This window comes from Camarhynchus parvulus, chromosome 8 (genome assembly GCF_901933205.1).
Source record: "Camarhynchus parvulus chromosome 8, STF_HiC, whole genome shotgun sequence".
In the NCBI taxonomy this organism is placed as follows: Eukaryota; Metazoa; Chordata; class Aves; order Passeriformes; family Thraupidae; genus Camarhynchus; species Camarhynchus parvulus.
Window position 1 is genome coordinate 28,914,681 of NC_044578.1, and position 15,171 is coordinate 28,929,851.

The 15,171-nt window shown below is 44.4% G+C and overlaps 1 protein-coding gene across 2 annotated transcripts; it reads left to right on the plus strand.

Annotated features, from left to right (window-relative positions):
• Positions 1–5,329: 5,329 nt before the first annotated feature.
• On the plus strand, positions 5,330–14,104 carry GORAB (golgin, RAB6 interacting). Of its 2 annotated transcripts, none has more exons than XM_030953905.1 (5): positions 5,330–5,452; positions 6,541–6,901; positions 8,284–8,385; positions 9,700–9,840; positions 12,396–14,104. In XM_030953905.1, exons 1-5 carry the CDS (start codon positions 5,389–5,391, stop codon positions 12,862–12,864), a joined length of 1,137 nt encoding a protein of 378 aa, XP_030809765.1. In that variant the 5' UTR covers positions 5,330–5,388; the 3' UTR covers positions 12,865–14,104. The 2 variants fall into 2 exon arrangements, with proteins under 2 accessions (XP_030809765.1, XP_030809766.1); XM_030953906.1 differs by having other exon boundaries at positions 6,541–6,889.
• The last annotated feature ends 1,067 nt before the right edge of the window (positions 14,105–15,171 follow it).

Consider the following 15,171-nt stretch of genomic DNA (forward strand, 5'->3'; position numbering starts at 1 on the left):
CTCCCATCCAGACTAAACAAGCACAGTTCATTCTCTGGAGCGTGTAACAACAAGAAGTTTGTTTGATGAATACTCAATTTGTTTAGCACAGCGGCTCTAATCACTCAAGTTATGCCAAAGATAACAAACCTTCAGCAAATTTCTCTTCAAATCTTTAGTTTTATCAACTGTTTTGACAGCTAGATTATAATTTTTACACAAAGGGTTAGAATGAAAGCAATTGTTTTCTAGTTTTTCTGTATCAAGATTTGAATTATGACTTTTACATTAGGCAAGGCGATTAAATGCTTTCTAGAACTGTCATGAAATATTAAACTTGGGGTTATAAAAAGTATTCTTTTAATGATTTGTAGTATCTTTTAAAAGGAATTAGCTGCAACAATATTTCTTAAGCTATATAAAAATATATATCAGTAATTGCTCATTTCCACTTGGTTTACTGTTCAGCTCCAGTTGTGCCAGCCAAAATGGTAAGTTAATAATCTCCAAGATATTTCTGGTAGTAATGAATTTTATTTTTTTTTCGTTTTTTTTATGGTGCTTTTAATTAGCCAGGGTTTAATCATGTTTAGGTTTTCTTTTACACAAATATTTTAAGATGAGGAATTATTACACAATATGTTTGTCTGTATGGAAAATTTATCTTAAATACTCACAGTGAAGAAAGAAAGATTCAAAAAATGTCAGTAGGAATTAAAAAAAAATTATATTGCATGCTGAGCTTCCTTCCAGTTCAGATTTTAGTTTTTGAAAGCTGAACTTATCTTAAGGTAAAAGCTCAAAAGTTGAGACATGAAAACAGAGGGTGGGGGCCTGAAAAGCTGAGATGTTTTGAGGCTCAGTTTCAAAGCAAACACATCACTGTAATGAGAAGTGTCCTGCCAAAACAGCCAGCTCTGCCCGGGATGCAGAGAGGAGCAGGTTCAGCCCTGCAGTCCCTGTGGGACCATCTCCCCCCACTTTGGCTGCTGACAGCCCACAGTGCCCTTGGGAAGTTTGCCTCTTCCCCAGAAAATGCCTACAGACCCACAAATCAAGAGATGTTGAAAACCTTTGGTTTATCTTGTTTAAAAAATGGGGAGTTTTCTGACACTTTTTTTTTTCCACTCAGTAGCTCTTTAGATAAGTGGATTTTGGTTTTCCTCTATGAAATTCTTACAAACCAAAAGATTGCCTTGGTCCCAGAAATGACAGTGCTGACTTAATCCCACTTACCAGGCAGTTAAGGGAACAGAAACTGAGGAGAAGGAATAATGCTGTAGTTTTTAATTCAGTCTTCTGCTAAGAAATTAAATTGTTCATCTCAGGCTTTGAAGCCTGAGATGGTCCAGCAGAAAATCAATAAAATAAATTTTCATGGATCTCAAAAGTGATTTTAAAGGACAAATTAAATCCTGAGTTATTATCAAAACAAAAGACTTGCTCCTAGCTCACATAGTGCCATAGCTTATCTGGACATGGTGGTTCTTCCTAAGCCAGCCTGTGTTATTATCTGGGAAAGGATGGGGTAGTGTTGACATGGATACAGTTTGACAGATTTTTTTTTTTTCTGTTGTTAGAAAAAGGGCTAAATTGATTTAGGAATTTTTGGCTCTGTTATTTTCAGGATGTTTTTTCCCTAGGTCTCTTGAATTGTATGCCAGAGTCCTTGGAAGCTCATGATAGGGTCTGAAATGCAAGCAGAAAGGAAACCCTCCTTCCCTATGCGAGCCTTTCCCTGTCTCACATCAGGCTCAGTCCTTTACTGGGAAAATGTTGCTTTGTGTGTTTCCGTGGCAGCGTGCAGAGCAGTGCAAAAATGAACTTTTAAATATACATCTAACCCAGGGAGCCCTTTGACAGAAGATCTGATTTGCCTCCTAAAAACCCCACAAGTTTTCAGCATGAACCGATGCAAATTGATGTTATGCCCTGGTACAAATTGCTCCTGTCCTGGGTTGAAATGTCATCTGAGGTCTGACCCTGAGCTCTGACCTGGGCAGCCCAATTTGCCAGCCCATGATGACATTTCCACGTTGATTTGGGAGCTGCACAAGAAAAGATGTTTTTGTGATCTGTTGGCTGCTCCTACTCAGCAGACTCCAGGGCAATTAGGCCAAGAGAAAACGGATGCAGCAGTCATGGAGGTCTCCAGGCCTGCTCGTGAGAGAGCAGCTCTTGAAGCACAAAAAGATTCAGGACTCAAATCCAGCCCCAGATGTAAGAGGAAGGTTTGTGAGGATATCTAACGTGGGGAAAAGATTTCTATTTTCTCCTCATCTTGCCTCCTCCAGCCTTTGCCTGGAAAACACTTCATTCCTAGGTGGCAAATGTTCCGTGCCCTGTTCTGCTCACAGGACTTTAATCAGCCAGAGAACATGGCCAGCCTCTGTTTTCTGAGCCTGCTGTTGGTAAATGCTCCATGAAATGACTTCACAATTGTTGCTGGAGCAAGCTGGCCCAATGGCTGGCAATTAAACCCTGGGCTGATGGAAACTGTTAGCAGGGATTGCTGCCTTGCCCATAGCGTCAGAGTTAACAACTCCAAACTCTTTTTACTTTTTTCCATAAAACACGTGGGAGCTTTGTGGCTGGAATATCTGCAGCAATAAAGTGGATATGGTGCTTTGCTTTTGTGTGTAGTGCTAAAACTTGCAAGAAGAAAGAACAGCTGAGGTTCAAGATGAGATCTGGTGTTTGTACTTGGTGAAGCACATTCAGTCGGTGTCTCTGGGTTTGGTACAGCCCAAACCCCAGTTTGCTGTGATTTAGGCACCAGATTTAGACTCATGGTTCTTATATAGTCATCTCAAAGGGAATTAGGTGCCTACACCTCGTTGTAAGCCAACACTGTTCCATTGTAAAATTCAAGCTGACACCTGGTTCTGCCATCTGGACTCCCTGGAGTTTGAGAGCGTTTTAGTCACGGTTGTGTTATGGTTAAACTGTAATGTACTAGCTTTTAGTGATTGGAGAACAGTAACATGAATATGGTAATTATAGTAGTTAGGATGGGCTATGGATAAAAGTTAAGGTATAGATTGGTTCTGCTGTATGAAGATGCTCAGTAAAGAAAAGTCTATAATGCATTGTAACCCAAACTAAGGGTCTGCAGGGCTGCCTGCAGCTGGAGCTGACAGCTGTGGGCACAGCTCTGTCACCCACCTCCCTGGGCTGCTGTGACACCTTGGATGGAATAAACTGCATTTTGAAGAGCTGCCTGGAGTCCAGCATCCCTCATTTTGGCTCTTACAATCAGCTCATTGTGATTTCAGCTCTTAGCTTGCTAGGCGCTGCAGGGAGAGAGAGGAGAAGGCTGTGTGAGGCTCCACAGCAATGTCTTTACTGAATCTTCTACAGAGGTTCCCAAGGACAGCTCTTCTACCAGAAACAGGCCAAAAGAGCCCTTTATGTAGGTTACAGGGGTTTTGGGAATTGTCCAATAGCCAGGGTTAAAGGAAAGTGACCTACAGTCTTACAGAGAGATAAGCAGAGGTCCGAAGGTGGAAGAGAGGCGCTTCTAAGGTCCAGCCATCATGACGTGGCATTTCCTATCTTTGGCTGCTGACCACCTTGCAGGCTCTGGGCCTGCTACACCCCAAGGCACTCAAATCCCACCAGAAACACTTTACAGCCAGCTCAGGGAGCATTCCCCTGCGAGCAGCGTTCATGGGACACGTTAGTCACGGGAGCTGCTGGAAGCACAGAGTCCTGCACGGCCCTGGAGGAGTCCTGGATCTGCTCAGGGAGGCAAGCAGGGCTTGGGAGCTTGACTAATCCCTCCCAGACTGGAAGCTGGGCAGGGATGTGGAGCTGAAAACATTCCTGTTTATGCCCATTATGGGTGATTTAAGCCCCCAGGCCCCTGGGCTGCTGCAGCTAAGCCGGGGGTTCGTGCCCTTGTGCTGTGTCCCTGTGGGAGGTGAACTCATCCATAGCCACAGGAGTCTGGGATGGGCAGGAAAATGCTTCTTTTCATGGATACTGAGGGTAATGCTGTAAGGTGTGGGCTCTTTTCAGCTTATACCTAAGGGTGAAAGCGAGTGTGTGCGCTCTTGTGCACAATGCTCAAAGCAGATTGTTAGGAAAATTAACCCACAAACACCAGACGAGTCCTTTGGCTTTATTGGAATAAAGGGAGAGGCCATGGGGCATTCCCCTGGGATCTCTCCAATTTTTTGAGCATGCAGCCTCCTTTTTATCCCAATTTCCCAGCCACATTTCCCTTCTCTCTTTCCCCATTTCTGAGGTACTTGAGGAGTTCAGATTTCCCAAAACACCTGATACCAAAGATTCCCCTCCAATGTATAACCCTCCCTTTTCATTTTTAATTCTTATGGAATTTAGGGGTTTTTCTTCCCCATTGTTTCTTTCATCTTCCAATGTCTAATTTCATTTATCAGCAAACCTAAAGTTTATTTGTAAAAGCAAATGTCTTTTTCCATTCATCAATCAGTGGAATCCTTCCCATTGTTTCTTTTATCTCTCAGTGCTGCTTTTATCTACCACAGCTTGTTTGTAAAGACAAGACAAATCCTCTCAAGATCATAAAAAACACCAGTATGGACAAAATTGTATTTTCCCCTGATGGCCTCCCAGTGCTTATAGAAAAAGGAGGAGAGTGACTTTTTAAATGGGCAGATTGTGATGGGACAAGAGGGAATGGTTTTAAACTAAAAGGGAAGAGATTGAGTTTAGATATTAGGAAGTTCTTCCCTGTGAAGGGGTGAAGCACTGCCCAGAGAAGCTGTGGCTGCTCCATCCCTGGAAATGTTCAAGATGAGGTTGGACAGGGCTTGGAGCAGCCTGGTCTAGTGGAAGATGTCCCTGCCCATCACAGGGGTTTGCAACTGGTTGTACTTTGAAGTCCCTTCCAGCCCAAAGCATCCAGGGATTCCCTGATTTCCTCACAGTGTGATTTTCTCACAGTGTTGTCACTGTAACTTACTAGACACGCTGGAGCAGGATCTCACCTGCTTACAACTACTTAATTACGAATCAGAAATTGCATGGGTGTACTGCGTTCTTCCTTGAAGTTTGTTTGCTTTTTCCGGGAGCGACTGCCCCTCTCCATTTCAGCCTCATTAGCCGGGACCCACTGAGTCCTGTTCGCTCAGAATCTTTTCCAACCTAATTGACTCTATGATTCTTTACGGCACTGGGTTCTCAGGAGCCGCGGGACGTGCCCGCTATGGCAGCTTTTCTCAGAGCACGGCCGACCTCCATCCCCCTACTATCTCCCCCCTCACGCCGCCATCTTGCCCGCCCCGTCCCGCCCACGCCGCCGCGGCGCCGCGAGGCCCCCGGCCGGGCTGTCCGCGGCGTTCGCCTGAGGCGGCGTTGCGGCGGTGCCGGGCCAGCCGCGGGGCCTGCGCGGCCTGAGGAGGAGGAGGAGGAGGAGGAAGCGCCATGGCCGAGGCCTGGGCCGGCTTCTCGCAGGAGGAGCTGCGGCGGCTGCGGGGGCAGCGCCCAGGTACGCACCGGACCGCGCCGGGAGCGCCCGGGGGCTGGGGGACAGTGGGGCGCGGAGGAAGAGCCCGGGTCTCGGCACCGCGTTAGCCCCCGCAGCTGCACCTGCCTCCCGTCGCCCCTCAGCGCCCCATCTCCGCAGCCCCTCCCGCCATACATCTGTGCTTCCCCTCAGCCCCTCCAGCCGCATCTGTGTGCTTCCCCTCAGCCCCTCCAGCCACGTCTCTGTCCTTCCTCTCAGCCGCTCCATTCACATCCCAGTCCCTCCCCTCAGCCTGTCCGTCCACACCTCTAACCCTCCCCTCAGCTCCTCCATCCCCACCTCTATCCCTTCCCTCATCCCTCCATCCACACCTTCAACCCTCCCCTCAGCCCCTCCATCCACACCTTATTTTGGTTTTTGGTTGCCCAGAACAGCTCTGGCAGAGCCTGTCTTTGATACTGTGAAAAATGTGCATTTTATGATCGGCTTTTTGCAAATATTCAAATGAATACGATATGTGTTGTGTTAGAAAGTGATGCTGTATTCATTCTCTTAAGTAGTGTGGTAAATATAGTTTTAGGTTATAACAAAATGTTAAAATAGAAACTATGCTATGGAAGATACTTTTTCTAAAGAAAGGACTTGCACTGAGATAGCAGGCACAGGACACCTGAATCTTTCAGAGAAAGAGAATTTATTGCTCCGTTATCAGGAGAAATGAACTTCTTCCTGCCTGGCTCAGGCAGGATGACACTGACAGGATTCAGAGGAAGAAGCTGGTGATGACCAGACAGAATCCTGTGTTTGAATGGAATTTATGCATCATGTATGAGCTGTATGAATATGCAACAGGCTGTTGCTTTTAAGGGTTAATCCTCTGTTAATGTGGGTCCTTTTTCAGGTTTATGCTGCCCAGAAAAAGGTACCTGGACATCCATAACTCTGTTTCTGTTGTCTCATATTGTCCTAATCCAAATTGTCCAAACTATTATTACTCTAATTGTACTACTATTTTTATAACCATTTTATTACTATTAGACTTTTAAAATTCTAAAAACAAGTGATTGGCGTTTTTCACCATACTGAGATTTGGTTTTTAACCCTGACAGATCTGTACGAGCCCTCACCCTCAGCGGGGCAGCAGCAGCAGCCTCGCCCCCAGGCCGTGCCCAAGACTCGGAAACAATTGCAACGGGAAAAAGCCCTCCAGCAGCAGAGCCAGAGGCTGGGGCTGCAGGGAGGAGCAGCCTCTGTCACTCCAGAGCAGCTGCTCTCTGCTCCACAAGCCAAACCTGGTGACCCCCAGCAGCCCGGGCCAGCTCCTGGGGACGAGAGGCAAAGGGACAGCCGGGAGCAGCAGGAGGGAGGGACAGCGGCAGAGAGTTGTAATGGCAGCGACAGCGCCCAGCCCCGCCCTGCAAAGCCCAGCAGCCAGGTGGAGAGAAAGAAAGTGGAATTGTTAGTAAGTCGGTAAAATCAAGGGGTGGGGTTTGTTATTCTCTATTGATTCGTTCTTTGGTTGTGAAGTCAGCTTTTGTGTGTCTGATAGGAAGGCCTGAGAGATAAAATAATTCAATTTTCTACAAGGCAGCATCTCTGTGGAGAAGCACCAGTGGCTTCTCTAAGATTCTAAACTCAGAAGGATGCAGGAGGTTCTGTTTTGCAGAGATGGGCCTAAGGAGGCTGCTGGTTGTGCTGCCTGTGATTTCCCTGCCCAGCTCCAGGCTGGCATCACCTGCCTGCACTCCCTGCAGCAGGCCAGCAGCACTTTGAGAACTCAAATTGCTCCTCACCAGTAGGACTGGCTGTTCATCTCATTTTCGTGGTGGGAAAAACACAGGCACTGCTTGTCTGGGGAGAAAACAGCTGGAGCTTTGCTGAGAATTTTTTCACACTGGTGAAAGTAAATGGAATTTAGCTGCAGCAGTCATCTCCTGAATCTGCTGGATTCTTCTCAGTCTGGATGCTTGAATTTAAATCTTGCTAAAAGTATTTCTGTATGTGAGGTCTTAGGAATAGGGGGATGAGGACAAATCTGAAGAGAAGATGTGCAGAAATGTTTGTTAGTAGCTCAGCTATTTGGGTATTTTTAAGTTCAGGCTCCTTGAGTGAGGGCATGAAACACATAGTGGGGTGGAAAGCAGCAAACAGTTCTTTGTTTCTCCTAAATCCTGCCACAAATTGTGCCCCCTCACTGACACCTGGCCTTCCATCTTTTGGATGGTTGTATTTCTTAGGAGATGTAGCCTAGGAAATAGAAACTGTATCAGTCTTTCACTGGTGGCAAAAACAAATTCTTGTTCTTCTCTGCTGCTTGTTTTCATTACAACTCGTACCAGCCTTTCATTTGCATCCATTTAATTATTTGGGAGCTGTACTGTAAAGCAGACCTGGGAAAGAATCTTTTTTGGGGAATTTTTATGGGAATTAGAATTATTAAGAATTTTTAGAAACATTAAGAATTTTTATGGGAAAAACATTTCCAAAAAAGAGGCTGTGTTGGCAGACTGAACAGATGGTGACAGCAGCCAGTAAGAAACTTGAAACTGCTTCTACCTGGTAAGGAAGCACATCCTTTACATGAAAAATTCTGGCAAAGCTCTCCATGCAGCCTATTTGGTTATGCAGATTTTAGTTTTGATCAGCAGATTTCATCTGGAAATGTTTTATTGGTCCGAACAGCTTCTCACAGATGATTCTTCTTTCCTCAGAACCAAATCCTGTTTATTGTTCCTTCTATTTTTTTAAGAGCTTGCTCCAGAATATATGACAGCGAATATTTGTGTTACAATGTGGGCAGCAGGGAGAGAAATGAACTTTCTGTTGATTTTGATGTTCTTGTCCTTGAGCAGGCAGGAGAAATCGCGGTGGGAGATCCTGCAGCAGGAGCAGCGGCTGATAGAGGAGAAGAATAAACGCAAGAAGGCACTGCTGGCCAGAGCCATTGCTGAGAGGTGGGGCTGAGCCTGGGCAGGGGCTGGCTCTTCATCTGCAACCAGTTTCATATCTTGAATTAAATTTCACTTTTTCCTCTTCTCTGTGCTCTGTGAGCAGCTGTGATGGACGTTTCCCTTGGGTGACAAGTGCTGGCTAAGAAGTTGTGACTAAGCTTTTCACACTTCCCAAGCTGCATCTCTGTGCACAGATGATTACACAACTGGAGGAGTAGCTGAAGTCCTTAAATTTGTTAGTGAGGTCATGTTTGGAAGGTTGGGGTGCTCAGATGCTTGTCCATATTCTGGTCCTGATCTGTTTTTGCTGGATGTAAGGGAAGTTTATTTGATTTGTAACCTGTGAGAAGAAGCTATTTCTGTTTGGACTTTTGGCTCATTAGTGTGTGAAAATGTTAAAAAAAGGAGATGACCAGCTTTGAGAAGGTACTGTTTTACCACTGGGTGACTAGAAATTATAAAATTACACATATTCTCACAGTTGTTAGCTCTTGCTCTTCAGGGGACCAGGCTTTATGGCACTGAGGGAGTTTAGGACTCCAGGAAGGCAAAGTTTGTAGGGAAGGATGTAGGAACAGCTGATCACACTGGATCAGGCACAGTGATGTGAAGGTTTTGGCTGAGAAGCACCATTTTGCTGGTGGTGATGAATGATGGCAAAGTGAGGTGGTGTAAAACCTTGTGGAAAGTCACTTGGCTGGCTTGGGAGTGAAATCCATCAAAGCTTGTTGCCCTTAGTAACATTTCATTTTCAGGACTTAGGAATGAATGGCCTAGTTGAAAAAGGTTACAGAAGGCTCGATTGAAATCCTTTGTGTTTAATGTAAAACTTTCCATTCAGTTCATTGGGATTTGGCTGGGCCTTTTGGGAATGATTTTACAAAATGGAAATCAAGCTTAGGTTAGGTGACTTTTTGGCCCCTACTAACTGGGCTCCTTTGAAAGGGGATATTTGCAGGACTAAAAACCCTTCCCCCTCTCACTTCCCCCCAAGCCATTTCCTGTTTCCTTACACTGAGAACTACTTAGATACAGCAGCTTCTTGTGTGTTTCCACAGTGAAGAAACACAATCCATTTTAGGCACTTTGATTATAGTCATTACATAATTTTGCCCTAGTCCTTTAATAGCAGGCATTTTAGATCCCTGTGGATGCTAAAAAAGATCAAAAGCCCTACACCATAAAGGAGAAACCTTCTGAGTAGGTCCTACAGAGGTCACTTGCTCTGCAAGGGAAATGGGGCCCAGTATGTCAAGAAGAGAGGCTTGAAAAGGAAATTCAAACAACAACAACAAAAAAATCATCTTCCTTTTGCAGATCCAAAAGAACCCAGGCTGAAACAGTGAAGCTGAAGAGGATTCAGAAGGAGCTGCAGGCTCTGGATGAGATGGTGTCTGCTGACATCGGCATCCTGAGGAACCGCATCGACCAGGCCAGCCTGGAATACTCCTATGCCCGGTGAGTGCACCCGGGGAGGGGGACAGGGAGCAGCCCTGCCTGAGGGGAGGGGAAAATGCTGCTTCCTCTCACTGGAGCACTAATGAAATCCTGTCACTCTCATAACCTGTAGCTGAAGCTGTCACAGTCTGGGGGGCTTTCAGATCTGGAAGTAAAAGTATGCTTTTTATTTCCTAATTTTTCCCTTGGAATCTGGGAAATGAAGCAGGTTTTCTGACTGGAGACTGCTGTCACAAGACACAGGTCCTGCTTTAAGTGTGCAGTTGTCCATAAGCCCTGCTTTATTGTTTCAAGGTTGTTTATTTTGTCTCAGGGGAAAAGAGGTTTTTCCTGAAAAGTCCTGAAATGAAAATCCTGTTCAGGGAAATTTGCTTGTTCATGACAGCTCTGGTCCTGCTGGAATCAATGGGACCAATTAAGCTTAAAATATATAATCCTGCTGAAGCATTTTTGCAACTAGGACCAAAAATTGAAGGAAGAGGGAAGCTTTTAACCCTTCACAATGTGCCTTTAATCATTGTGGGTGTGATGAGTTCCTTAAAGGCAAGAAATGCATGGGAGCACCCCATTAGCTGTGGGTAAACCACGAGATCAGTAGATAAACAGCAGCACGTTTGTGCAGCCGCTTCATAAAGCAGAAATGTTCACTCGCGGTTTTTGGTTCACCATTCAATGTGCTAAATGCTCATTTCTCCTTCTGACTTCTGCCATACCAATTCTGACCACAGGCCAATAAAGCTGGTAATTAGTCTTGAAAAAAATAGCAGTGGTAGCTAAAATAATTAAGAGATCTTTGGTGTAATTATCATTTGAAATGTCTAAGATTAACTGTAGTTAGCGTAGCTGATAGCATGTGAACCAGAATTTCATGTCCTCAAGAGGAAAAACATTTCAATGGATTTTAGGTTTCATCTGGTTTCTAAAAACATTAAATGCTCCTGAAATCTTCTTACCCAAGTTTTGTAATAATATATCTATTTGAAATGTTTACTGCCTAAAGAGCACAAGCAGCTCTTGACATTAGGAAAGCAGTTTTTAATGACAATAGCAAAAGGAGATTTGACATTAGGAAAGCAGTTTTTAATGACAATAGCAAAAGGAGATGCTAATAGGACAAGTAGGTAAACTTCACCAAAATCTTAATGACTTGCATTAATTTAGTAGGTGTTTTCTTGAGGGAGGGATTTGGGCAATGTGAGGTAGATACTTCCAGTGTTGTAGTTCTTATGAGCCAAAGCCAATTTACTTTTAAGTGGAGTCTTTTAAAGCAGCTTATTATTATTTGCCTTGTGTTCTAAGGTTAAAACACAAAGCATTTCCGTGAGTCAAAAAGTGTAATATTAAATAGTCCTGGGCACATACCTAGTTAGCAGCATTTGACAATTGCTGTGGAATAGAATTTTTGTAAATACAATGTGACTAATAGGTAGGAGTTCAGCCCAAAGGTTTAGCTGTGCAGATGTTTCCAGCATAGCATTGGTTTTGCCACTTCAGGTATCTGACCCAGAGAAATCTTGACTTTCTTGAGGGGGAAACATAAGTGGGTATCTTCTGCCCACTGCAGACATAGCCTTTACAGCTGGGTAAAAGTCATGTGATTGTTACATAAAAGAAGATACTTGGGAAGGTTTTTCTGTATCTTATTTACTTCTGTTTCACTAAGCAAAGGACCTCTCCCATCTTTCTGCTGCTGTGCTTAAGCAGATACTGGAATCTGATTTTATAAAAGAGCTGGATTCTTTATTCAACCACCTTACTAATACTGGTTTTGTGAGTGCTCTGTGAGGCTGCAAAAGCCTTTTTGTGTCCCTTTCCTGATGAGCAAGATTGCATCTATCTTTTAATTAGAACTATTACACAGGTTCACTGATGTAGTGAAAGATGCATCCTTAGTGTGGACACCAGCCATTAAAGTGCTAGATATTCTGTCTGTTAACTCAATAAATACTTGGAAAATTCCCTTTTTGCTGTATTTGTCATGACAGCAAGTGCAAATTGGCAGGAGGTGAGTGTCGGGACGGATGCTCGCAATAAAATTCTACATCTGTGTTGATGTCACGTGCTGTGTCAGTCTGTGCTGCCCTTGATTTTGTGAACATGGCTATGGGTGGCCAGAAAAGCACATGATCCAAATGTCAACGTGCTCCATGGAGCATCTGTATCTGTGGGGGGTGGTTGGGTTAGAAAAACACCCGCCTGCTCTGGGGTGTTTCAGTTCATTAGAAGTGTGAAAACACTGCCATTTCTGATGGGTTCTTTCTGCTGCCAGGGATGCATCTCTGCTAACAGCAGTAAAAATGGGTGTTTGAGATGCAATCTGAGCAAGTTAACTCTTGGAGTACACAACAGCAGAGCCCCCAGTGTCCAGAGAAGTTTCGATCAATTCATTCTTATTTTCTTCCCTCTTGCTAATGCGGCAGCGTGTCACAAACAGCTGGCACAATGCATTGCAGAGCACGTTGCATTCCAGGCCTTCTTAAAGTACCAGTGCCTGTGTCAGAGTGTGAGGTGCAGTGAGAATTAACCCTCCAGAAATGCTGCTGCTGGTTTTGCAGGAAGCGCTACGACAAGGCCGAGTCCGAGAACGTGGCGGCCAAGCTGGAGCTGCAGCACAAGACAGAGCTCAAGGAGCACCTGACAGAGCACCTGTGCACCATCATCCAGCAGAACGAGCTCCGCAAGGCCAGGAAGCTGCAGGAGTTAATGCAGCAGCTGGACGTGGAGGCAGATGAGGAAAATCTGGAGCTGGAGATCGAGGTGGAACAGATGCTGCAGCAGCAGGAGGCAGAAGCAGGGAGACAATCCAACCAGGCTCACAGCCATGCTGGGACAGCCCAGGAGAGCCCTGCTCCCAGTGGTGTGGGGCAGGAGAGCCAGCAGGCTGACCATGCTGCTGCTGCTGCTTCTCCTGCAGTTTCTGAACAGTCTCAAAACCCCAGGACCAAATCCCTCTCCAACGTGGACAGCCAAACTCAGGCAGTAAATGTGACTTCAGGAAGCTCCCCAGCTTGTTCTGCCACATGACTGCTGGGTGCAGATTAGCCAGTGGTTGTGGATGAGGTACTCTCTGCAGGCTTGTGGCTGTATGTTGTATCTGGGCTTCAGCAGTGCCAGTAATATGCACTTCATTTCTCTTTTCCTTTTTATTGTTTCCAAATTTTAAAGGCGCTTTTCTTCCCACAAGACGCATTTGGGGTTCATCATCTGTCATCATTCTGCTGTATGTTCATGTTCTACTGCCCAGTTCTTTATGGGCTTTTGTACCTTCCTGAAACAGGACAATTGGAAGTGAACAGTAGGGTTTGTCCAAAGCTTTTCAGCTTTTTGATACTCAAGGATGCCTGTTCTGAGCAGTGGGCAAGAGAAAGATACCTACAGGAGAAACCTGGATTTCCTTCAGAGCACATTCTGACAACTGCAATAGGATGTTTGCCTTCCTTTGTATCCATAAGGGATTAGTTTCCAACGGTTTCTCCTGCTGTCAAACCCAAGTGCTTACATTAATTGCCTTCCTAGGGGTTGCTCTTTCCTGATTTAAGGGAAATTTGCATATTGAGGCAAACTGCAAAGTCAGTTGTAATATCTCGTATTTATCACTTCCTTTCAGACAGTGCTGAATCATGAAACTGTACGTTGATAACACTATTAGCTATGAAATCACAGCTGCTAGGGCTTAACAAAAAGGATGGGTTACAGTTTAAGACATTGCAGAATGTAGAAGTAGAAACACACAAAAGAGAGTGTGTTACATTTAAAGCTGTTCCATTGCAGAGATTTTTCTCTGTTGTAGTTGTCTCAAAGTGCCAATAATTAGCCAATAATTCATTTTGTAATGAATAATCCCCACAGTATATTGGAAATAAACCTATTTTTGTAGAACATTTAATGCATTTTCCTGCCTGAAGAGCAGGTTAGTACCCCAAAGAAGTTCAGCTGATTTGCTCTATTGCTGTTGAAAGGCTTTAAAAAGCTATTCCAGGTGGAGAAAGCCTCAGGAATTAAAAGAGAACTTAGGAAAATCTCCCATAGACTGATTGCAGCTGCAAACTCTGCACTCACAGTTAACCTCTTGATACTAGGGAAGTGTGGGAATGGTTCCTGGAATACCTGACCTGGACGTGCTGGGTGTGAGTTTATGAATGAGTTGCTGAATGACGCCACCGAGTCTATAAATGGGACAGTGATTGTCTCTATGGCTTGAACAGTGGAAAAACATGTCACTACATTTCAGTTTTATTCTATTAATAAATCAGTGCATCTTGTACGCAGTGTGTTTACTTTCAGTTGTGATATCTGAGCCTAATACAGGGATCCAAGCCTGATTTTCCACAGGAGATGATAAATGGTAGAATCAGATACGTCCTTTGGCAGCTTTCCGCTGGGTGAAAATAAAACCTTAAAAAAGGCTGTTCCAAAATATGGAAATGCATGAAGTAAAGACATGGCAGGATACAGCTTGGCTGGAATCTTTTCAACTAACTGGCTCAGGGCAACGGTGGAAAATCTCTCCTGGTGCCTGCCATACACAGGAGAAAGAGGGATAAATACGTCTCCTAGAGCAGCCACTCATAATTTGGGCTAATTGGAGTTAGAATCTAACTCCAAAGTAGTATAGAAACACATATGAAGTATTGCTCTGTTGCTGGTACACTGCCTTCCCTGTCATTTTGCTGGAAAACCTGACCTAAAAGCAGAGATTTGATAGTGTTGTGAGAAAATTTTAAATTACTTCCTTTGCTGTGTCTGCTGTTGCAGGACACCTTGTAGTGACCCGCTGATGGTTTTCAGCATGGGATACCAGTAAGTGCAGCAATAATTTAATTGTACCATTCCTGTTTCCATCCTCTGCAGCTGTCCCCTGTTGTTCCTCAAGAGATTCAAAGGCCTAGAGGATAGGTCTGTTCCTCATTACAGTTGTGTTCAGCTCGTCGGGGACACACAGAAGAGCTTCTGACAGAAGAGTTGAATTTGCAAATGGTATTTACAGAAATCACACAGACACCATTTTGCATATAATTTATGGTTCTCTGGTAGGCTAAATTGTGGTTAGAATATTTCTGCACCTTGTTGTCACAGGTAAGATTATTGTTCAAACTCTGAAAATGGTGTTCCAAAAAATTCCAAGTCCAAAGATTGTTTGACAACTGCTTAAGGTTATGAGTTTCCTGAAAGGGAATAAGTTTATATGCAACAAAACTGTTTTAAGTCTGAACCATTCTTGTGTACCATTCTGATAGTGGTGGTGCTGTTTCTGCCTGAGAGGGAAGATGCTGTTAAAATCAGCAGTTTCTGTTCTCTTACAAGCCTCTTGTTGAAGTTGTGGCCAGTTCT

Bases quoted from the DNA above. Each gene is read 5' to 3' on its own strand.
- GORAB (XM_030953905.1), top strand. From the start codon at position 5,389: ATGGCCGAGGCCTGGGCCGGCTTCTCGCAGGAGGAGCTGCGGCGGCTG. The intron at 6,902-8,283 runs GTAAAATCAAGG...GTCCTTGAGCAG, and splicing joins GTGGAATTGTTAGTAAGTCG to GCAGGAGAAATCGCGGTGGG. The intron at 9,841-12,395 runs GTGAGTGCACCC...CTGGTTTTGCAG, and splicing joins CTGGAATACTCCTATGCCCG to GAAGCGCTACGACAAGGCCG.